Here is a 24,260-nt window from a genome sequence, read left to right as displayed (position 1 = left end):
TATGACAGTTGTCACGATACAATCTAACAAAACTGTTCTGAATGCAGTTAAAGACAACTAAGCGCTACTGGAGCCATTGTGCAGAAAAAACTAAATGAACTTCTTGGCCCACCCAATATCATTATTCTATTCTCACTTTACTAGTAAGTAAACCAAAACATACAGAAGTTAACTAATTTGCTCAGTGTCACACAGGTAGTAAACGGTAAAGTTGAGATTTGAACAAATTCATGTCTTCTATACTGGGAGTGCCCTGGTCGTAATCACTTAAGTTTTTTTTTTTTATTTTTTATTTATTGATTTTTAGAGAGGGAAGGGAGGGAGAAAGAGAGACAGAGAGACATCAATGTGTGGTTGCTGGGGGCCATGGCCTGCAACCCAGGCATGTGCCCTGACTGGGAATCGAACCTGCGATGCTTTGGTTCGCAGCCCACACTCAGTCCACTGAGCTACGCCAGCCAGGGCTGTAATCACTTCAGTTTGATGATATAATATCTGTAGCTCAATCAAAGGCATAACTAGCTGAAGAGCTAATTTTTTGTCACGGAATTCACAAGAAAGTGAGCCCTAAAGGTAACCCTGCATCACGCCCGGCCCAGTGCGGGAAGCGGCCACACCGAACACCACCGCACTGGCGCCCGAGAGCTGCGCCAGATCTTCAGGCCCCCGGCTCCTTGGCGCCATGTCTGCCAATCAGCCTCCGTGTCACAACTTGGCTGCTCCCCCAGTACTCAGATACAACAGAGCGGGCACTGCAAGTTGCATATGGGGCCTTTCTGGTTGCAGGATGGATCGTTCCTCGGTGTTAAATTGGTTAAGTTTGCTTTCCAGCTCATTCAGTTGACCCCTCGGCGTTAAGTTCTGTGGGTCAGCTCCTGAGAGGTCCTTGGATTGAGATAGGAAGGATTCTGAACCCACCACCAGCCTGCAGATTGATGCAGACCACTGTCGCTGGGCAGAGGGGTGTCACCCTGTGAAGCTCTTCCTTGGAGACCGGACGGCCCGGCTCAGTGTCACTTCCATCTCCTCATTCTCACCGCAGCAGTTCGGTGGTTGCGTCCAGGCCAAGCCGATTGTTTGAAGACTGACGTGAAATGGCTCGGCTCCACTAGACATAAACTGACAGGTCTTGACTGGAGAAGCCGCAGGAAAGCGCAGGTCTCGTTTCCAATCCTGTTCATGCTCACGGTGAGCAGAGGGTCCCAACCACAGCTGCCAGACACCCGAGTGTCCAGCGGACAGTGTGTGGCTCCACCAGCAATCCTGGGTTGCTGAAGCTTCAGGGGAACTTCAGGGTTTGATTCCTCGTAATAATTACAGGCACAAGGACCCTAAGATAGGACATGGGAAGTATCCCTCCACCCCTGACCCTTTTGCCTATAGGCTACAAATTCCCGGGGGGGGGGGGGGTGTCTTCAGAGGTGAAATCGTATGCATTGGGTTTACGCGGTAAAAGTAGAAAACGCCACGTCTGCGAATTCAGGGGGCAAACAGACACAGTAAGAAAGAGGAAGAAAAAAATAAGGATGCTCTGGTGGCCACAGAGCGATACAAGCCAAGAGGTCATTTGGCACTCACCCAGGAAGAGCAGAATGCAGCTCAGCGGGACTGGATGGCAGGCATCGGGTCCACCGTCCCAGTTACAGCAGCGCCTCTTCATAGTAACGACATGCACCTGTGCAGTAAACAGCAATTAGTGACGGGGGCGCCCCGGGGCCTAGAGGTCTCCCTGACGGGGGGTGGGGGAGGCAGCAGGGGAGTTCGAGGGCTGTGGACACGGCATGAGCCCAGGAGGGAGACAGGCTTGGGCCCCAGACACTCGCCTCCGCCCTAACCGTGCTGTTTGCCCTGGGTCTTCAGGAAGAGCCCCGATCTTATGCACTTTTATATTTTTTCAATAAAAATCACCTGTGGCATGTTTAAGTTAATGTGATTTAAATTCTACAGTTTTGCAAAGTTCATTACGTAAATTCATTTGCAAATAAAAAATCTGCCTATTAATTTGGCTAACGTAGGGTTTATAAAATACAGTCACCACAACCATCTTTGCTGTTTGGCTCGGAGTTAAAAATCCATATTAAATCCATATCAATTATTTTTAAGGCACACGAAAAAGTTTTCTGTTCACCACAATTTAATCTGCAGGAAAAAAAAAAAAAAACAATGACCAGAGTCCTTGTTTTTATGTCACACACAGGCGCTTGCTCAGATAATTTTCTCTTTCTGCTGTAGCAAATGACCATAAACTCGGTAGCTCAAAAGAAGACAGACTCACTCGCTCACGGCTCTCTCTCTCTCGGAAGCCTGACACAGGTCGCACTGGGCCGCAGTCACGGGGGTCCGCAGGGCTGAGTTTCTTCCTGGAAGTCCTCCAGGGGGATCGGTTCCCTGCCTTTTCCAGCTTTGGGGGGCTCCCGTACTCCTTGGCATGGGTCCCCTCCCATCTGCAAAACCAGCGGTCTCGTCTCCCCCAACTCTGCCCGCACCCACCTCCCTCCCTGACACTGAGTGCCTGTTCTACCTCCTTCTTCCTCCTTTAAAGGCACCGGTGGTTATATCGGGCCCACCTGAGTAATGCGGGCTACTCGCCCTGCTTTAAGGGCAGCCTATCAGCAACCTTAACTCTCTCGGCAACCTCTGCTCCCCTTTGCTGCATAGCATGCATATTCACAGGTTCAGGGTATTAGGAGATGGACATCTTGGTGGGGGGCGTTATTCTGCCTACCACACTTGCCTAAGATCAAACCAAAGGAGAATGAGAGGAGGGAGAGAGAGAGATTTCATGTATTATCTCCATAAAACACCAGGACCAGAACTGGAGATTGATGAGTACATAACCAAGTCATGAGTATTTAAATCCACCAACCAGTCAAGTTCCCAGGTTGTCTTCAAGCCCCAGGGAGCACAACTGATGTAAAGATGGGATATATTAAGGCTTACGCCTAGTTTGAAGATGTAAACATACTCCATAGCCTTCTGGGAGCCATCTTCTCATAGTGATGGTAACAATGAACATTTACTGAGTACAATTTAATCTCAATTTTACTGAGTAAATCTACTACAATCTAGTCCGAAGCGCCAAAGTGTTCGGTGTTTCCTATGTGCGTTTTCTGCACCATTGCTCCTGTCACCAACACAAAACCTCCCGTGACCTACCAGAGACCCCTGGCTAGTTAGTGCCAGAGCCAAGATTCAAGCCGGGACCGTGTGACTCGGCACCCTGCGTTTCTGACCACCATGCAACACTGCCTCTTCCTATTGTAACCAATATGCACTCTGCAAGAATCCCTTCCCTAATTGAGAGAGAGAGTAACAAACAGGAGAGCAGGTAAGAAGAACGCCACACACAAACACGGAAAGGAACAGCCTGGCAGTGGGCTCATGGGTAAAACACGGGACCAATGTCACGCAGGGGCCAGGTTTCCCGGCCCCTCTGCTGCGGGCTCGCCGGCCAGTCTGCCTCCTTGCACCGCTTTAGTTCTTTCATCCATACAACAGAGTCCGTCGTAGCAGTTACTTGTCCCTAAAAGAAGCCAAGAGCCTTGAACCAGAGAATACTTTAGTAAAATATATGATTACTTCCTGTCTAAACACACACTCACTAGGATATGTATAAAACATGTAAAGTTTATGGCAGCATAATAAACACTGTATTTATGACATAAATCCTGTGGAATAAGACAAATGCAACGTGTACCTACTATGGATGCCATAAAAATCAGTCATAAATTTAATCTACTTACAAGCTCTTCTTTTTTCTCGGCAGAAGACTAATGCTGTGTTAGTCCTGTAATATCCCCGCACACTTCACTAAATCATTTTTCTACCAAAAAAGTAAATAAGCAAATAAACCACGATCGTCCCTCCGCACAGGTGCGACAGCCCGCTGGCCGATCCCTGCACGCTTGCTCTCTCTCACGCACCCTCCACGACGCAGTCGGGTCATCTTTGTAGAACACAACCATGACCATGGGACAGCAACCCCCAGCGTCACATCTCTCTGCGTCAGATCTCTCTCCGTCTTCCACGGGTCTCATGCTGACGATCAATGTACGCAGCAGGGTTGGGAAAGCCCAGCGCGGCCCTGCAGCTAGGTGCATCACCAGCTTCGTCTCCTCCCCTTGCTTTTCCCCTCGCTCTCGCTGCTCCAGTCACTTAGATTAGGTACTCAAGAAATAATTTGAATGAATGAATGAACGAAGGAAAAGGTGAACAATACATGAAGTTGTTGTTTTCTTTTTTAAATAGGGAGCCATATGTTGGAGAACCAAGAACATCAATGGCTGAATGTCAGGCACCAATAACCATCACGTGAGGAGGACTCCCAGGGTGCAGAGGCCTCCCCGTTCACTGACCCCGACACCCCGAGAACCACTCTGGGCTCAGAGGTAAAACCCCGCAGGACGAGCCTTCAGCAAACTGCATGAGAAAGTGTCTCAGCAAACCAAAACTACTTACTCAAAATGTCTCCTTAAATGGCAAAAAAGAAGGCAACGCCCAGCGAGCACTGAAGCTAATGGGCTGTCTATTAAAGAATTATCAGTGACAATGGCCCTTGCATTAAGGGATTTATTTGATTGCCTATCGTGTTCTTTGAATTACGATGATAATAAGGAGAACAAAAGAGTGAAACAACTTCAGTCTTGTACTCGCGCTCCCCACCCACAAGCGGGGATCTGTTCTTCTTCTATGGCCGTATGTGAACAAAATCACTGCCCCCCCCCCCAGGCCTGGTGGCGCGCCAACGGCAGCACAAAAGGACTGAAAGCATTCTTCTAAAACCAGATCATCCTGACACTCCTCTCCAAGATGTGGTCTGGCTGGAACAGCCACCTTCTCAGAGAGGTGTAGCGGCAGGTGGAAAAGGAAACCTGGAAGAGAGAGGAGATGAGGTTCCTTTTTTTGGAAGGTGATAGTGGTGAGTGAGATGCGACGCCAGCACCTTGGGAGAGGCCAGCCCATTCTTCCCAAGCTTTACACTGAAGTCGTCAACGACAGACATGTCACTCAAATGATGGTGACTTCATTATCACCGTGTGAAAAGATCCTGACGACCAGAAAAATGGGGCCTTCTCTGGTGGTGGCGATGCTAAATCATCCCGTCTGCCTGGGAACTGGCAGCCGAATCAAAGTATAAACAGGGAAAGACCAGCGACCGCATCTAAGCATCCCAGAGCAGACCCTCACGGGACAGGCGGTGTCATCCGGCAAAGTACTGGGTTTGGGAACAACAAAATAAAACCAAACAAAACCCGTCTCCACAGGCCGAAGGACCCTTGAAGGCAGGAGCTGTGCCTTGCGAATCTCTCCAATTGCAGAATCAGAGCACCTGCAAAGTAACCTCTCAATAAAATAAATAATAAGGGAATGAAATCAGAGGATGTTAACCCTAATTTTCTGTGGCTACGGACTTGAACCAACAATGGGGTCAGAGACAAAATGCAGAGTTTGGGGGTAGGAGGAAAATGCCGTGGGAACCTCTGAAGCACAGCTGGCCGTGTGTACACGAACACGCGCCTGGATGGACCCCCGCACTGCGCGAACCTCAGTGAGGGCCTCGAGCACCACCTCTACGGCTTTACAAACTGTCACGGAGAGAACGGACTCGGGGGGACCCTGCTGCCGGCCCTCGCTCTGCCGTCACGGGCCATGGGTCTGTCTGTCAAAGTATGGGTATGAGATGGATGAGAAGCACGATTCATGTCTAAGTCTAATATTATGTTCCCATGGAAATCCTAAGCATTCGGTTGGCAACTACAGGCCAACGGAGGAAAGGAGCCTGTGAAGTGTTACATCACTAGATCCTTTTTCCATCTGTATTCTCCCTCAGAAACCTCATGAAACCCGCAATCCCTCCTCAGAAGAGTAGACATATAAACACGCAGAGAAAACGTTACACACAGTTTGAAAGGTTTTACCAACTCCCTGAACTCTACCCACTGAATTAATTCCCAGCCCTCAGCACTGTCTTGTTTTTGTGGCTGGGAGGTTGTCACACGGGTTACAGAAGCTACCAGAGCTTCCGCATCGAAGGTCAAGCAAGGCGGCTGCGAGAAACTTTGTTCCGGCGCGAACATCAGGATACACTGCACCCAACACCCGCTCCTGAGTATCCTTGTCGACAACGGCAAGCCTGAAGCTAACAAAGCCCTTAGATCTGCCTTACGAGAGAACAGGGTGGTGAGCACACCGTGTGGCCTGCAGATCACGTGTTACAGAATTACACACTGGAACCCTATGAACTTGTATTAACCAATGTTACCCCGATACACTTAATTTAAAAATGTTCAAAGTCAGACGAAGAAGGGATCCCTAAACAGTTGCCTCCTTACGCAGCCTTTGAGAGGACTTCCTGCTGTGATCTTAAGAGTCATTTTGCCTCTGTGTATTTTTTTTTCATTATTTGTCCTTGTATGTCAGTCACTGAATACAAATGCTACTACTTGGAAACAACTTCAAGTTGCCTTGCCTTCCTCTTCTGGTCTGAAATACTGGACAAATCAAAATAGGAGAACATTTTATTTTTATTTGGCTACAGGTCGATAACCTTAGGCACTTATGAAATGTCTGACCTGGTGTCCCTGCAGAAGCTGTGTTTAATTTCTATAAACGTCTAACCTTTTCATGTAACCCTCCGACTCACAGGATAATGACATAGCCATTTTGCCTGCAGGCCCTACTACTCATCTGCTCTGAAATGTCATGCGCAGTAAAAGCCTGTGTGGGGGTTGTTTTGGCCATTCTCCCCACACTGTAAAGAGGAGGGTGCCTATGGAGCATGTCAGAGATGGGGCGACTGCCTTTAAAGGGCGCAAGCACCCTGTGCTCCCAGTTCACGGCAGCGGACTGTTGACGGGGCTGCCTCCTGATCCCTAATACACCTACATGCAACCCTATTCATTAGGTCACCACCCAGCCTCTCCTGCAAACTCTCCAACCCGTTACCGACCACGTCCCAGTGTGACAGAAAGATTCACCAAAAGTGCAGCCGAGTGCGGCCCAGCCCTGGCGTATCCTACAGATGGGAGACAGGGTCCGTGTGAGCACCCGCCAGTCACACTCGGATTCAGGAACCATCCACGCCCATCGGCACCCTGCTGGCCACCACGCGTCTAGGTAAGTCTCTGTTTCTCGCATTTGCCCTTTCTGTCCTGTCTCCCTCTTTGTTCCCATTCAAAGATGTGAGCGATTGTGGAATGTGTTAAAGCAGCACCACCTCTAAGCTGCCCCAAGGCTTCCTTTTGTCACGGCTAGATTCCCCTCACCCCCACCCCCGCCCCCACCTGCCCCGGCACACAGTGAGAGCAGCAAAGTCCAGAGAACTCTTGGGAGTGTTGTTGCCAGGGCGGACAAGCAGAGTGGGGTGTGCTCTAGTGATATTATTTGCAATTAGGAATGACTTTGCCTCTGTGGCTGGCTAGTACACCCCGGGGAGAGGTTTTTTCTCCTCCCTGGTTTCACAGCTCACACTCCTGAGAAGGGTGGCTGGCGATGGTGCCGGAGAACCTGAGTTAAAATCATGGCTCCAAAAAGTTCATTACTGAGCGGACACACACTGTGAAAGGCTTGTAAGAAGCCAGACTTCGGTGCTTGAGAGACCAGAGACACACGCCTGCTCTCGAGAGGTCTGCGGTCGCTGGGGAGGGCAACAAGCGTGGTCAGTACGGTGCAGCGTGGTCAGTGTGGAGCATTCGGGGTCTTGGTCCCCAGAACCTGTCGTCAGTTCAGCTCAAATAAACTCTCATAACTTTTTTTAATGTGGTGAGTGACAGAGCAGGAATGGACTCATATCCGGGGGGGTGGGGTCCCACCGGGAGCTCCCAGCTTCCTTGGTGGAGTGGGGATACCGGGCAGGCTGCCCCTCTGGAGGATCTTGGGGTCCGGATGAGGCGGTTTCCTTGCAGAACACCCAGCTCGCACAGACAAATTCAGGAAATGGTGGTTGAAGGGAGTCACCTGTGAACTACATCGTGAAGGCAGGGACAGGCGTGTGCGGGGCACAGGCGGTGGTTTTCCGAGCAGCGGAAGCGGCCCGGGCTACGGCCAGCAGGCAGACCTCCAGATGCGCACGTTGAATCTCACTGCCCACAAATTCACATACTGAACCACAGCGCACGTGCCCGTCAGCTCTGACTCATCCGCCTCTCCTTCCTCTGCAACGTGGGGACAATACTCCCGCCTGGCTCCATCAAGAGCTGTGGGAACGGAGTAAAAAAACCTATCAAAGGGCTCTGCAAACTGGGAGGTCCCATTATCACCCTTATCAGAGGGAAGTGCCGTGCAGGATTCTGTGCAGATCCAACTCAGTGATAACAGCACCCGTGACGCAGACAGAATCCCGCCCTGGCTTTGCCGCTGACCCACAGTGTGTCCTCTGCCATTCCGTCCGTTCCCCGCTGCCCCCCAGAGACCTCAGGTTTTCTGTGCCATTAGTGGCTTGAACCAGGGACTGGAAGTCCCTTCTGCTGCTGCCATTTTATTTCTAAATCCCTTTGAAACCTCATTGCCAAAAACTAGCACGTGGCTCCCCGCCCCCAGCCTTCTTCATTCATTCCTAACCTTTACCTTGGCAAACAAGTGTAGGACTCACCAAGCACGCCGGGCAGCCCACGGCACAGTTCCTGTTTCCCTCCGGCCCCTCCGCCGCGGGTCACAGGACCCGGCCTCTCAGCCGGGACGGGGCTGCTGGCCGGGGACCAAGGCTGTCCTCCCAGGAGCCAAGGGAAGTCCTGAGTGCAGATCAGGGTTGTTTGGTTTGGAGGTGTGCTGGGGATGAAAGCGGAAGGCCCGGTCATTTATTAATTAATTATAATTGAGGGTTTGCTCTTAAGAATGATTCCTTTGAAATTACTTTCCATCCAACAGTGGCTGCCACAAAGGTGTCGGATACGCACCCCGTTCCCCGTTTCCTCAGCACGAGGGCCTGAGATTCTGTTCTGCCCTGGCCCTTCCCCCGGGGGGTCTCTCCCACCCCCACTTTAGAGCAGGGATTCATTTGGAGGGCAGGGGACTGTGTGTCTGTGTGTTTACTGTCTATTTTTTAAAGGCAACTCTGTTCTACACCGAAGAAGCCTTCTGTGGACTTTAATCTGCCCTTTTCAAAGGCACAGACAATGGAAAAGCTCCACAGGACATTAAACTGACACCCGAGACTAACACCCACCTAACGTCGTCGCGGGCCACACCTCCGGGTTGCAGCTGGGAGGGAGAAACAACTGGTGTATCAGTGCGGCTCCGAACAACAACAACAGTGCGTGGAGGCCTGGGGCGCCTCGGGGTGGACCGAGAGGAAACACTTGTTGCACAATGATACGATCTTGTTGGTACAGTTGTCAGAGGAGGGAACTCCCACAGCAAAGGGCATAAAACCATCCAGGGCAGTCTGGGGCGGCTCAGTCCCGTGGTGCCAGGCAGCAGAGCAGAGCCCAGCCCCGCCCCACACACAGATGGGACCATGAGCTCCAGCCACCGCTTCAGCCACGCCGCCTCCGGCTCCCTCCAGGGCCCAGGAGGCGGCTGGAGTCAGCCAGAGGGCTTCCCCCGGGCTCCCAGCGTCCACGGGGGTGCCGGCGGGGTCCGCATCTCCCTTTCCTTCACCTCGCCAAGCTGCCTGCCCCCTGGAGGGTCTTCGGGGTCGGAAAGAGGCAGCTCCCTCCTAGGCGGAAATGGGAAGGTGATGATGCAGAACCTCAACGACCGCCTGGCCTCCTACCTGGACAAGGTGCGCGCCCTGGAGGCGGCCAACGAGAAGCTGGAGAGCCGCATCCTGAAATGGCATCAGCAGAGAGACCCCGGCCGGAAGCAAGATTATTCCCGACATGAGGAAAACATCAGCAGCCTGCAAGAGCAGGTAAGATTCTGGGCAACCCTGGAACTCGAAGGGGGGTGCGTGTGCACGGAACCGGGCAACGAGAAATCAGTGCAAAAGCCAATTGCCAGCAAAATGGTGAAAGAGCTCAAACTAACTGTGAACAAGGCAATGGAGGATATTTTCTTATTATACCTTAAATTTGGACTTAGGAAAGTCTGTTTTATTTCTTTCATTTCCTGTACATAAATTATGGGGGGAAATTCCAAGGCAACCAGCTGCTGCCCAGGGTCACTTCAGATCTGGCGATGGGACAGCAATGATAAAGGCTGAGGTCCGTTCCTCCTGTTCGGGGCGCGAGGCACAAGGGGGTGCCTGCTTTCTCACCGCCTCGGTTCGGCTCCCCCCACCCCCAAAGAACTGGCCATGCTGTGATGACCCGGCAGAGAAAGGCCAAGCGGTACTATTCTGGAGGTCACGTCTCAGGGCTGCCACCCCACAAGTGGATCCACCATTGTGACATCCAGGACACCCCTTCACAGGGTCTGCTAGAAGTTCCGAGTTTCTAGATGCTAACAGTTCTGAGAGTGGCATGTTGCTAGGAAAAAAAATAATAGTAAAATGAGCATAATGGTTGGAATCTTCGAGTTAGGATGTGATATGGAGACTTCTTCAGAAAATACGTAGCTTTTCAACCAAATATGTTAAAAGTGAAGCTTATACTTTCTGGGACAGCTCACACCATTGGCTGGGAGGAGAGGGAATCCGGTCCTCTCATCGGTTAGTTCTCAAAGCTACACGACTTCCCTCTTGGGAAAGCAGTCCCAGAAAATGTCCTGCAGGGTCGTGATTTAACCTCATCTAAAAAGGGCATCGCGGGTTTCCGATATTTATACAGTATTATTTCTCAACACTCAGCCAGCCTTGCGTGAATATAGGAAGGACCAATCAAGATAACATAAATCCGTCCTCATAATAAACCCTAATTATTGAATAATCAACCTAATAACTGACTGTGTAATTACCTTAACTACATAGTACACGGTTGTCTTTACAGGAAAAAACAAGGTGACTCAACAAACCTCGTCGTATTTTTTTTTTCATTCATAAAGTTGCCTTGGTTTTAGAACAGAAGGAACAGAAGACTTCTGTACCTGGGCAGCTGAGAATATAGCTCCCAAAAGAAATGTAAGCTTCGGCCTGGTCAAATCATTCATTCGCTGACAGCAAAAGTGGAGGGAAACGTTTAGTGAGCACCTACTGCACGCCAGGCATCGTGCTGGGTATTTAATGCACTTAGCAGTGCCACCCCAGAGTTCTCCTCAGTGATGGACGCGTTCTGTAGCATCTGACTTAACTCTCACCACAGCCCTGGGGAAAAGACTGGAGCTCGGAAGAGTGAAGTAGCGATCCAAAGGCTCTAGTCCTGGCCAGGTGGCTCAGCTAGTTGGAGTGTCGTCCTTACACCAAAAGGTTGCAGGTTCGATTCCCAGTCAGGGCACATGCCTGGGTTGTGGGTTAGGTCTCTAGTTGGGGCACAAAGAGAAGGCAACTAATCGATGTTTCTCTCCCACATCAATGATTATCTCTCTCTCCCTCTCTCTCTCTCTCTCTCTCATCTCCCTTCCTCTCTCTCTAAAATCAATCATAAGATATCCTTGGGTCGGGTGAGGAGGAAATAAAAAGAAAAACAAGAGCCAGAGCAGGACTCCAGCCCAAGCCTGTTTCCCAGGGCCTTGGTTTCCATACGGTGTGGTGCTGACTAGCCTTGCCTACCACATGCAACCGTGATACTGTACATCAGTAAAGATAATGCATTGCATTTGCATTGTTAACTAGGCAACTCACACCTCATACACATCGTTTCATTCTGGGCAGCAGGTATTTGATCCCCGATATACAGATGGGTAGGCTGAAACTGAGTGGCGGCCTGAATTCATCGCAGCAGAACTGGGAGGCGCGAGTGGGGCCAATGGCGAGGAGAGAGCAGCTTGCTCATCCTCCGAGCGGCCCTGGATCCTGGGTTCTGACATTAACTAGGAAGCGGAAGCTCCTTCAGCTTCGAATTCCACTCTCTTCTGGATTTCCTACTTCAGTTGTTACGTTTTCTCTGTGTTTGAAGAAAACAACTCTTTGACGTTGAGGTGGTCTGTCGCAACCTCCCCCGTGTGCAGCTGGGAAAACAGAGGCCCATCGAGGTCCCGCAACCAGCGGGGGCTGACCCCCCCTCCAGGCCCCGATGAAATGTTCTCAGGAGATACAGCACCCTCCTGCCCCCACCTTAGGGATATTAAATATAAGTAACTGAGTTCAAAAATGAATCCATTCCTTTTGAAACACAGAGCTGGACATAAAGGGGTATTAGGATGGCTCACAGCAGAACTCTGTTTGGCATTTGGGATCACGATAAAATATCCCACTTCCCGCTGCCCGGGAGGAGATCGCACACCCTGGAGCAGCGATGCCGCACTAACGCACCGACTGGAGTCTTCTAAGGAATTCACCCGGGGCCTTGGGTAGCATCCAGGTGATTCATTGTAACACACAATTCGAAAACCATGCCTCATGTATTATTTCTCAATCCATCTCAGAAATTGTGGCTGTGTCATAATACGGTATCAGTAACCCAGACAATGGGAAATAGTTTCAGTTTTTAAATGTGCTCGGTATCAAGGACCTTTCAGGGCTCATCACTCATGTACTACAAGAATGCTGGCTGGGGGGAATCAGAGTCCTGATGTGGCCTTTGCAATGGCTAAAGTATCAGTTTAACTCATTACATGTGGTACTTTTTCTTCTGCAGAGTGTGTAGCGAATGGTTTCTCTAGATGTCAACCAACAGTTCAGTGTACAACTAAGGCTAACCCTAAGGGCCCCTAGGCCTTTTTGAATGAAGCTACTTTTTATTTCCCATGAGCTTAGACAATGCAAAGAGGGAAAAGCATTTGATAAGAAAGTCCCTAAGAAGCACTGTCGAGGGAAGAAGGAAATACCTACAGAATCTCTTTTAGAGCAAAGGAAGTCGTGCTAACACCACCTGGAACCCACCGAGGGAAGAAAGACGCTGGACAGGGACAGCCAGCCTGGCTGCCTCCTACTGCACACAGAGTCTAAGGATGCATCTCAACGTGTACATCTGGGATTTATCCAACACAGACATTGGCTCTAGTTACCAAAGTGCTAGGTTGTAAAGAAGAAAAGTCTGAACTAATTGGGTTTCAACTAATTTTTCAGGGTGTCTACAGCATGCCCAGAAAGTGCTAAGGATTGTACATTCCTTTATTGTACCTCTTCTAATCTAATTCTCATAAATCTCTGAGAAGTGGCTATGGCAAGCCTTGGCATTGCCATTTTGTGAGCGAAGAAGAAACTGACCCTTGGCCAGCTCACTCAGCTCGGGGATGCTGGAGCAGGACCCCAGGCCCTGCTCTTCGCGTTCCAGGCCCGCCGTTGCCACCACCTCTGAATCCTGCTATTGTGCGTTTGTGACACCAAATTCCGTATAACCAGTGAAGCTTTGAATGGCACCAGATTTTTAAAAGGTGCCTTTGTATTCAAGGACAACTTGGCCCTAAGAAAATTCTTTCTGAATAAAGCAATGATTTGTATCCACACAATGGAATGTCACAGGATTCTCCAGCTCCAAATAAATTACAGAAGTTTGGAGCTATGACCTCTGAGGTCACCTGTTTCTAGTACAAACTCCTTATTGAACAGGTGATGGAACTGAAGCCCAGGGAGTGGAGGGACTGGACCAAATTCACGCCCATGGTCAATAACAGGAAGTAAAAAGAAAAAGTCCCAGTTCTTACTTCAGCACAATATTTGGTACAAAAGCAGTGTTACGCTTTGGACACTGGGACATCATCCACCGAATTTTCCCGGAGACAGTGACATACATTGAATGTGCTCTTTTTCTCTGATTACAACCACCTGGAAGGACTTACAAACCCTGTATGTACATACAGTTGCTCGGGTAGACACTTTGAACAATATTTTCTTTTTTAAAGTAAAAAAGCATATAAACACCTAGTGAAAGTCTTTGACCAGAGGCTTTAACACAAAGCTTACTAAGCTGCTTCATTAGATGGTAAAGAATTATTTCATTTAATATTTTCATAGCTCCACTTGGGGCATTCTCATCACGGAAAAATTGGACAAACACATACCTACAAGTTTCATATATGACTATAGTTACTTTGGATAAAAAATAATTATGGTATGGGATGACCATAATATGGTAAAATATATTCTAAATTAGTTTAAATGTATTACGAAATACATTTAAAACTGGTTTCACAAACTAATGTCAGTGACCCTTTGTAGCAAGCGATACTTTGCGGTGTCCCGGACCAGGAACATGAATGCAACCACAATGAAGAATTGTGTTCATCTAAAACAACTATTTTACTTTAGAGGAGCCACACCAATAGTCACAATGAGAAAAGGATCAGAACCCAAACCACTTTTGCATCTTCCATGCGGACGAGCTGAAGCGCGGTGGTAAGACGTATCCACAGGGCCGGACAGCCGGAAGGCGTTTTGAACCACACGACTTCCCCTCCCTGCGCCTCCCTTTCAGTCCTTGCATCGGCCCCAGCCTGTCAAAACTGCATGCAAAAATGACAGTGCAGACCGCGCCTTTACTACGAAGTCATTCTCCCGCGTTGTACCTAGTAAGCGCTCAGTGCGTGTGTGTTGTTGATTGTCCCGCTGCCAGAAAGACGAGCCGCCTGTGCTAACAAATCAGACACGCAGGGGGCGAGCGGGCGGAAATGCAGCCTCCGGGGCGGCGCTCCCGCTGCAGGGGCTCTGGGTGCGTGTTTTCCAGATCGTGGATGGCAAGCTGAGCAACGCGCGGATCGTCCTGCTCATCGACAACGCCAGGATGGCGGTGGACGACTTCGGCCTCAAGTGAGTTCCGTCTCCGCGGGGCGCAGGGGGGCGGGGATGACGCGGGGGCCAGGGCGGAGGCGGTATTTTGCTTTTCTTTTGTTTTGTTTTCTGGATGGTTTTTATTTTTGTTTTTGCTTTGCAGAAGGGAAACTTATCTTACCATTAACCACCTGTAAAAATCATACAAAATATATCGAAAAGGCATAACAAGAATAAACATTTGGATCGGACCCTAGTTTAAACAAATCAGAGAGTAAAACACCCTTTCTGCTGTAAGAAAATTTGAACATGAACCAAGAATTAGATGATATTAAGAAATTGTTTTTAATGTGTTAAGTGCAGTAACATTATTATGCTTATTTCATTAATCATACATCTGTTAAGAAAAAAACGTCTTTAACAGATGCGTTCTGAAGCGTTTAGGGGTGAAATGCCATGCCTACAATTTACTTTAAAATACAGAGTGGAATATAGATGAAGCAAGTATGGTAAAACGTTAATGGCTGCTAAATCTAGGTGATGGGCACATGGCTGTTTATTATTTTTTTTAAAAAGAGCACTGAGTCGCCATCACAGAAAAACACGCATGAGAGAGACATGCAAAGGGTAAACAGCAAGTATTACTTCGCTACCATTAAACCTGCAAAGTCACCTCTAAGCAAAGGTGAATCCTTACAAAGACCACAGCCTCCCAACAAGAAGTATCCTCTTTCCTTCCTCCCAACTGAAGGTACGAAAACGAACACTCCTTCAAGAAAGACTTGGAAATCGAAGTCGAGGCTCTCCGGAAGATCTTGGACGACCTGACCATCGTCACCACAGACCTGGAACAGGAAGTCGAGGGGATGAGGAAGGAGCTTATCCTCATGAAGAAGCGCCATGAGCAGGTGGGACGCCCCCGATCTCCGACACGGCTCCTAACGTGCACGTTTTAGGTGATTCAGCTGCTGCAGAAAAAACAACCCTCTCTAGGCCGGTTCTATTGTCCTTCAACCTAAATAATCACAAGAAACCATATTAACATCTAGTTTTTCCAATTCCAAGCGAATCTACTCAAATATCAAATACTACAGCCAGAATAGAGTCACGATTAATAGTAGCTGGGTCGACAATTTTAGCATGCGATGTTTACCTAGATCCATGTGTTAACATGATACTGTAGGAATACGCGTGAGAGGCTGAACTGCCGTCATGGACCCAATGTGCAGCAAGCCGAGGGGCGAGAGAGTAAAGAGAATCTGCTACCAGCCGAGCTATGTATGACTAGTGCCAAAAATTAAGAATCCTAATTTCCAAAAACATTTAAACAACTTTTGAGAGGTCACCATCCATCAAAAGCCCTAAGACTTTGATAAAACGATAAGAAAACAATCCCTATTTTAGGCAAAAGGAATCGATTATGAACACCAAGGCTGGTTAGACCATGACTGTTAGTTAAACCTTTCCCGTGGTTTCTTGGTTTTCCTGGTACCCCGTGGGGGCCAGCCCCACAGAATCCTAAGGCACTGGTGGGACTTTAAAAGCCTCTACAGCTGTTGGCTCTGGGTTACTGAACCGCTTCCCAAGAGCTCTGGGCTCTGTCCTGAAATGCCCACCTTCTTCACTGGGCCATCACTTTCCCCGTGACTATTTCCTAAAGAGTGCTTTGCACACTGTGCAAGCATAATTCTTGCTAAAACATTGCCAACCAAGGATGCAGTCAGCAATCATAAAGGCCATTCAATTGCCTGTCTGGTCCTATTCTTTATTTTATATTAAAAGCATAAGAGAAAAAATTCATATGTTTTGTCATCAATAACGAATAACTGAGGAGCCACACCAAACCAGTGATAGAGTGGCGACCACGTGAGCTGAATTTTTAAAACATCCCATAACTGCTGCCGGTCAACACACTTCCTTCTGATCGTCACACCCGATTCATTTTCTTTCTCTGTTATCAAACAGGAAATGGAGGAACAGCATGGGCCAAATGACTTCAAGGTCAACGTGAAGGTGGATAAAAACCCAGGGGAAGATCTGGTTAAGATCCTGGAAGATATGAGGCGGGAATATGAGTTAATGATAAAGAAGAAGCATCGAGAACTGGATGTCTGGTATAAGGAGCAGGTAAAGGGAAGGGGCCCGAACTTCCCAAAGGTCCCGCCATCTCCGTGTGGTCCCATGCCAACGCCTCCGCTCTGTGCTTGGTCTCACAGTCAGCGGCCCTGGCCCAGGAGACCACCGGCCCGACTGCTGTGTGGAGCAACCAGAGCAATGCCCACGAGCTGAAGCGCACTTTCCAGGCCCTGGAGATCGACTTGCAGGCCCAGCGCAACAGGGTGAGTCTGAGCGGAAAACCCTGAGGCGGGCGCCAGCTCCCCCACAAAGCCTCCCTTGTCCTTTCCCTGGGGCCCACCTCCCCAGCTCCCTTGAGACATCTTTCATTCCCCACTTACCATCCAAGATACTCATGATAACAATAGTAACAAGACCTACCATTGGTTGAATGTCTACATTGTGTCAGGCAGTGGGCTTAGGAGTTCATTATATTAAGTGTCATCAGTCCTCACACTAACCTTCCCCGGTCGGTCTCGGTGTCCCCACTTTAGAGATGAGGACACCAAGTTCCAGATATGAAGTGAACTGGCCAAGGTCACACAGCTCAGGCAGCGGTGAACCCACGTGATCTTTGGGGGGCAGGGCAGCCTTAGACACCCACAGTCTCTATCAGGGCTCCCTCCGCCTACAAGCAGGCTGCCCCTCTCACAACCCTCCTGAAAGGACGTTCTGGGGCCGGCTGGCGCCGGAGCCCTGCTCTGGTCACTGTGCGTGTCTCATTACCCAGCAAACCGTGAGTTCTTGTGTCTCGGTCACTTCCACAAGCTCCACGGTCTTTAGTAAAATGCTGTGCATCCACGTCGTAAGCACTCAAAAGCCACTGAGAAAAATCCATCTGAATCTTCTAATCATTCATCAATAGCATGCCCGGGTGCGCCTCTGCCCTTGGTCTTGGGGAGAAACTATTAGCTCATTCTGTTGCAGGTGCACATGGTATATTACTGTGACGTTTTAGGAATCAGTGATGATGAACAGACATTCAAAATCCGCACTGTCAAGGTGATAACAGTGCACACAGAAATAATTAGAGTACTTTACAGCTCTTAAAACATTTTAATACACAGTATTTCACAACAACCATGCAAGCCAGCAAGGCATTTAGACCACGTTCCTGCATTCTACTATATGACACTATTCTACGTACCTAGGATTCAATAATAAAAGGTTTTTGTGCTCCAGCAGGATAGTAGGCCACGAATGCACAAACTAGGTAGTACGTACGATGGAGAGAGTGCTGCCAGTAAATAAAGCACCTCACGGGAGAGAGGTGAGCGGTGCCAGGGTGCGGAGCTGCCATTGTAAACCAGGTGGGCAAGAAGGGTTTTACTGCCAAGGGGACAGCTCAGCAAAAGTGTACAGGTGGTAAGGAGGGGCGTTACGTGTTGGGGGCCTGGGGGCTCCAGGTGGAGGGGAACAGCTAATGCAAAAGCTACGAGGCACCAGTGTGCCTGATGGGCTGGAGGAACAGCGAGGAGGCCAACATGGCGGAACAATGAGTGAACAAAGGGAAGAAAAAGAAGAAAAGAGAGGAGAGGAGAAGAGAGGAGAGGAGAGGCGGGAAGGGGGAGAGAGGAGAGGGGAGGGGAGAGGAGGCCATGGGTAACAAGGAGCCAGGCTATGTAGTCTTGACCCGTGGAGGGAGGTCAAGAGGCATTTGAAACCACAGGTACAGACAACTCTTTAAGGGGCTTTATTGTGGGTGTAGGTGAAGGAGAGCAGAGACATTGGACGACAGCTAAAGGTAGGTGTGGGTCCACGTGAGAAAACTGAAGGTGGGAGAAACCGTTCTATCTGAAAGCTGGTGGGAACAACTTAGCCGGGAGGAAAATGAGATGATGAGGGAAGGCCAGCAATTGCCCGAATGACAGGAGGGAACCGGGGGCCCGGATACAGGTCCGGGGGTGGGGGTGGGGGTGGGGGTGATGGTGGGAGTCTGTGGGCGTTTTCTGCTCATGGCTTTCGTTTCCCAGAGACATAGGGAGCGAGGGCGTGGGCTGGGAGAAAGGACGGGGAAGTCGGAGGTTTGAGGACAGACAAGAATTCCCCTCTGGGGGAACAGGACAGGGACATTTGGTTTCAGGGCCAGGAGCTCTGAAGGCCCCTGAGTGTCAGCAGCCGTGAGAAGCGAGGGCGCCCAGGGCTGTTCGAGTCCCTGTTTAAGGTCAAGGTTGTGTGCCCCTGAGGAGCAGGCGGTGAGCCCAGACACACCCGGGACTTCGACTCAGTTCTCCGTATGCCGGCCTGGCACCTTCATTTTGCAGCGTTTACAATTCCCTCAATGATGACCACGTGTCACCGTTGTCATGATCAAAAAACACTGTTTGCAGATTTACCCAATTAAAACCAGGACACTCAGTAAAATTTGAATGTCAGACACATAACAGAGTGTTTTTAGTATAAGTATGTCCCATGTGACATTGAAGCAATATTTAGGACACACGTGTACTAAAAAACTACATGTGTGCATCTGAAATGCCCCCCACTTAATAGGTGCCCCCCATTTGATGCGGCATCCCTACTCGAGGCCACTCTCGGAAGATGCAAAGGGACAGCAGTCCCAGTTGCTGTTTCCTGCCAGGCGTTTTCGACCTGGCCGGAGACAGAAAGCAGTGTAAGGAGGGAAGGAGCAGATCGGGGCAGGCAGCACACGCCCAGCCCCAAGTGAGCGGCATAAACCATAAACGCTACGGGGGTGCAGGGAGTTGCCGAGAGAACCCCGACACAGAGGTGTCACGCCAAAAAAAATGGGCTTCAAAGGTCCAGACTCTGCCCACCTCCTGACGACCCAAGTCCCGAATCCATGAGCCAGGCTGCTTCTCCTCTTTGCATCCCCAGCTGCCACCGAGACACCCCGCGGAGGATCGGGGTGTTCTGACTGCTCAGCAAGCACACACTATGGAATCGAGGAAGCCATCAGTCCACTAATGCCAGAAACACCGTTTCCTCTTTCAGAAATCTGCTCTAGAAAACACGCTGTCGGAGACCCAGTCCCGGTACTCCTGCCAGCTCCGGGACATGCAGCAGGTCATCTCCCGCTACGAGGAGGAATTGATACAGCTGCACTACGACCTGGAGCGGCAGAACAGCGAACACAAGGTCCTCCTGGGCATCAAAATCCACCTGGAGAAGGAAATCGCCACCTACCGCCGGCTCCTGGAGGGGGAGAGCCAAGGGTAAGGAAGGCAAGGCTGGCGGTGGCGGACGCGAAGGGCACCCAGCTCCCGTGTGTACGCACACCCACCTTATGGTTCCGCCAGCGGTCGGCGCTCTAGAGCAAGAAGGGTTGTGTTGAATTTCTCCTGAAGATACTTAGATCAGGTTGTAGTTTGTTAAGCAGCAAGTGTGCATTAACCAGAGATCACTCCCAGGACTCTGAGATCTGAGGTCAACCATTGAAATTGATGTATTAACATCTCTGGAGAGAAACAACCAAGAAGGTTTGCCTTTCTCAGTGGGAATGCACACAATTTGGGCTCAAAAAAAAAAGAAGAAGAAGGTTGGGGGGATGTTTTAGCCCAACAGCAAGAAGAGATTCGTAAGAGATTTTGAGGTATCTAGGTTTTCAATGTTATTTCTCACCACCTTGGGAAATAATAACAGCTGTCCACAAAAAGGACACATTCATTCCATGACTAAGAGAAAGGGTTGTAAGTTTTTTAAATACATAAAGTCATCAAGAAGCCCCAGGTTCAGAGCCAGGCCCTGGCGAGGACCCTGATGAAGAAAGGCGAAGCCCGCGGTGGCTAGGAGGGTGGGAGCGGCTCACGAAACTTCTCTGACCCCGGGGGGAGTGGCAGGTGGTACTCACTGCCTCCTGGGTCCAGGGGCGTTCTGTCATGGGCTCGTGACCTTGAGCCTAATTCAGACAACCATCCTCATTAAAGAGGTGAGACTGACACGCAGCCAGAGGAAGCTAGTTCGGCATAAGAAGTTTCTGTGATTCTTGCCCACACTGAAATGAGCGTTACTCTTTATCGCTTTTATAGGGCAACGGAGGATTCTGAGCTGAGCATGAAAGGTAAAAAAACTTTTTCATTGTTTGAATCTGTTTTTTAAAAATAAATCAGCACGTCTATCCACTCTGTAGCATTCATAATCTTTAGTGTGCTCCCTCCCAAATGTCCTGTGTTCAGTTTTTCTTTTACTCCCGAATGCCAAGGAATTTTTTAATTAAATTAACAAATTAGATAAAACAGAACTAAGTGAGCTCTGAATATTGTCCTCAGCAATATATATATGACAGCTCTTTGCAAGCAGTAGATAAAAATAATCATTCATACTATTATATCTTTGTCAAATAATGGGATCTGTTTGCTAAGCTGCTCAGAAAATATAAGGAAATAGTTTCACATAATTTCCCAACGACATTCTGTTGACCACTCGTGTCCCGTGAGACTGTCCTTGTGTGCTATGGAAGGCGTGCTCCGTGACCAGACCGGGCTCGCCCTCTCTGGGAGGAGCCGTGCTGTGGCTCGGGCTGTTCAGGATGAAACTAGGGTTGAAAAGGCACTTGTCAGTGAGGGAAAGGAACGAGAGAGAGAAAGAAGCAACAATAATAGTTGCGCTTGGTTTAGCCCGGCGTCCCCACACACCTCTGGCCTGGGAACTCGACTTTCTCAGAATGCCTTGAACATCTCACAGAGAAAATTCCGAGAACCCAGCCTGGAACGAGTGATGAGTTTGTGGCAACCGTGTCCTAGGGCGTTAGGGCTTCCGAGAATCCGAGTTCAAGCACATGTCACAGAACAGCTAGTGTGACGGCTGGTCCTCTGCCAGACGCCACGGGTGGTCCTTCAGCCTCTCCTTAGCCATGCCCAGGGGCGGGGGGGCCCCTTACTGGGGAGGTGGCCCAATCTACTGTTGGAGAATTCGATTGTATCCAGGTTCTCCCTGCACCTCCATTAATGGCTTCAGTTCTTCCCTCTGGTTTAGAATCAGTCTATTGATGTGTCAACAAAGTACTCATTCCACTGAGTCATATCTTTGAACACTGTGTTTGTAATAAACACCACTGCCATCTGGCCATGCCCCACGTGGCATGCTGGCTAGACTGCAAAACGAGGTGCCCAAAACAGCCTGTAGTGCTCTCTGCACCCACAGAATCTGTCGTGCAAGTGCTACAAGGCCCCGTGAGCAGCAAGGACCCCCGAGTTCTTGTGGTCCGTGACTAGACCCCGTATCAGGCATGCCTGGGACGAAGGCCTTGACCTCTAAGACATGGCGCTGACAGGGCACCCTCATTTCCTAGGGGTGGGAAGAATGGCCTCCCTTGGCGAGGTCCCTTTCACTCCAGCGGAGACAGCCGCCCCGCCCAGGGACCTGCGGGAGGCACGGGGAGCATTTGGAGGGTGGGGCAGCCTGAACGTGACCCGAGTTGTTGCTCTTCTCCTCAGCGTCTGCCGCTCCGAAGATCAAGGCCATCACACGGGAGAGCATCAATGGAAGGATCATTTATTCTCAAGTGAATGAGATCCAGAAGTGTGCGTGAGGCTCATAAAAGTTTCTGCCTGTTGTCCAAACTCTTTTCCCGCCACGGACAGTCCGTGCCCAGACACCGGTGGGTGAGTCCTAAGAGGGGCCCTTGGCGTCATCAAACTCAGCAGCTTTTTTCCTCTGTGACACTCTCACCAGACATTCCATAGTGATCTCAGTCTACTGCTGATCTTTCTGAACCAGAATATGAGTTCACGAGCTTAAAGTGTTCCTTTCCTACCGCAGTCTTCCGATCCCCATCGTTGTGTATCAGTTTTGTAGCCAATAAACCTCCATACCAGCTGCATCCTGTCTTTTTTCTGTCATAAGGCAAGATAAGACCCCGTGGTCCCCTCCTGACAGGGGACACTCAGAGCATTGTCCATAAAAGATCCAGGGGGACCTGGAGGCTCCGAACATGCCCACAGCAGCCAAACACCCGGTAGAAGTGTCACCTGGCAGCCAGGCCACTTAGGGGTCAAGATGTGTCTTGTGAGCTTCTCGAAACTTCTGCCAGCAGGAAGGCAGGGGGTGGGGGGACAGAGAAAGGGCGACTCGGAAAGCCTCGTTAAGAAGGCATAACAATTGTTTTATCTCACGTAACAATTGTTAATTAATTGATCAATTTAAAAGCTTAGGGGCCTAAAGGAGTGAACACTAGAAAAGGGAATTCAGGGAAAACAAAATTCTTGCTACAGATAGATGCTAAGACCCGAAAGGGGGAAGCGGCTCATCCAGTGCCTGCCTGACAGACACCCGGACCCAGAGGCACACACGGAGGTGCGGTGGCGGGTGAAGCCCAGGGACCGTGTGCCTCCGGCCTCCAGAGAGGATGGCGTCTTCTCACACTGTCTCTGTGAGAGTCCTCGTTCCAAGGCCAGTACAGAGCAGTGACGCTGCAGACAGGGAAGCTAGAAACCTACGTACCCACCGACACACCACCAGCGTGTTGGACGCAGAATTACAGGGCAGCAACATGTTCAGGGACCACAGGCACGGGCTGGGCAAACTCCCCCGTTTCACAAACAAACCGAGGCCCAGGGCTATAAAGGCGTTTACCTGCGCACTCACCGGGCTGTGTGGCTGGGTCTGCACCCAGCGCCCCGGGCTCTGCTACCAGCGGTTAAACTAAACGTGGGGCAGCAGCCTAGTTCCACTGTCATCGACCACCTTGACAATGCCCCCTACGCTTTTTGTCTCTAACTTTTGGTCCTCTTTCGGAAAGGGGCGCTTTTGATATTTTCTGAACTGAGCATCTGTAAAAACTGGATCAGTCTTCCCTTCAAGGCAGTCATTGATGCTTCTGATGTTTCCTCAATGTCTCTCAAGGTCCATCTACCTTGTCTGGTCCATTTGGGCTGCCTTACCACAATCCCGCAGGCTGGATGGCTTAGAAACTTCTTTCTCACAGTTCTGGAGGCTGGGAAGTCCAAGATCAAGGCGCCAGCACGGCTGCATTCGATGGAAGCCTGCTTCCTGGCCCCTACGTGATGGGAAGGGTTAGGGGGCTCTGTGTGTCGGGGGTGCTCTGCTGTGAAAGCATCAATCCCGTTCATGCCTGAGCACCAACCCCAGGCCTCACCTCCTACAACCATCACTGTTGGGGGTTAGAATTTCAACATAGGAACAGGTGTTGGCAACGGGGTTTTCAGACGCCAACGTCCGTTTCACTAAGGAGAGAGAGACACAGGTACCACAGGTTGGATAGTTCTCTTTCCTTTACAGGTGGTCTTAAATAGATTACTTTACACAGACTATATACAGATGGAGATTTTTAACAGTTTAGATTGTTTCAAATAATACAGCTTAATAACATTACTTAGTGATAAAAAGAGCATAATTCCAAAAATACCTTTTATGTACATTAGCAATTTTGTAGCATAGTTACATCACACCTATTCAGCCTTTCACAGTAAAAAACGGATACTAAATAGTATCTCCTCAGTATGGGTGATTACCAGTGGGCCCGAAGAATCCACACCGCCAG

At 49.7% G+C, this 24,260-nt stretch overlaps 1 protein-coding gene across 1 annotated transcript; it reads left to right on the top strand.

The window, feature by feature from the left end:
• The first annotated feature begins 9,304 nt into the window (after positions 1-9,304).
• KRT23 (keratin 23) lies at positions 9,305-22,578 on the top strand. Its single transcript, XM_028520976.2, has 8 exons — positions 9,305-9,850; positions 14,640-14,722; positions 15,435-15,591; positions 16,649-16,810; positions 16,900-17,022; positions 19,754-19,974; positions 20,788-20,819; positions 22,195-22,578. The coding sequence occupies exons 1-8, from the start codon at positions 9,455-9,457 to the stop codon at positions 22,287-22,289; spliced, it is 1,269 nt and encodes a 422-aa protein (XP_028376777.1). The 5' UTR covers positions 9,305-9,454; the 3' UTR covers positions 22,290-22,578.
• The last annotated feature ends 1,682 nt before the right edge of the window (positions 22,579-24,260 follow it).

The sequence above is a fragment of the Phyllostomus discolor genome, chromosome 8, assembly GCF_004126475.2.
Source record: "Phyllostomus discolor isolate MPI-MPIP mPhyDis1 chromosome 8, mPhyDis1.pri.v3, whole genome shotgun sequence".
NCBI lineage: Eukaryota > Metazoa > Chordata > Mammalia > Chiroptera > Phyllostomidae > Phyllostomus > Phyllostomus discolor.
This window is presented reverse-complemented; position numbering and strand designations above follow the sequence as displayed.

Excerpts from the sequence above, each read along its gene's own strand:
- KRT23 (XM_028520976.2), top strand. The coding sequence starts at position 9,455 with ATGAGCTCCAGCCACCGCTTCAGCCACGCCGCCTCCGGCTCCCTCCAG. Across the intron at positions 9,851-14,639 it reads TCAGCAGCCTGCAAGAGCAG|ATCGTGGATGGCAAGCTGAG; the intron begins GTAAGATTCTGG and ends CGTGTTTTCCAG. Across the intron at positions 19,975-20,787 it reads CTGGAGGGGGAGAGCCAAGG|GGCAACGGAGGATTCTGAGC; the intron begins GTAAGGAAGGCA and ends TCGCTTTTATAG.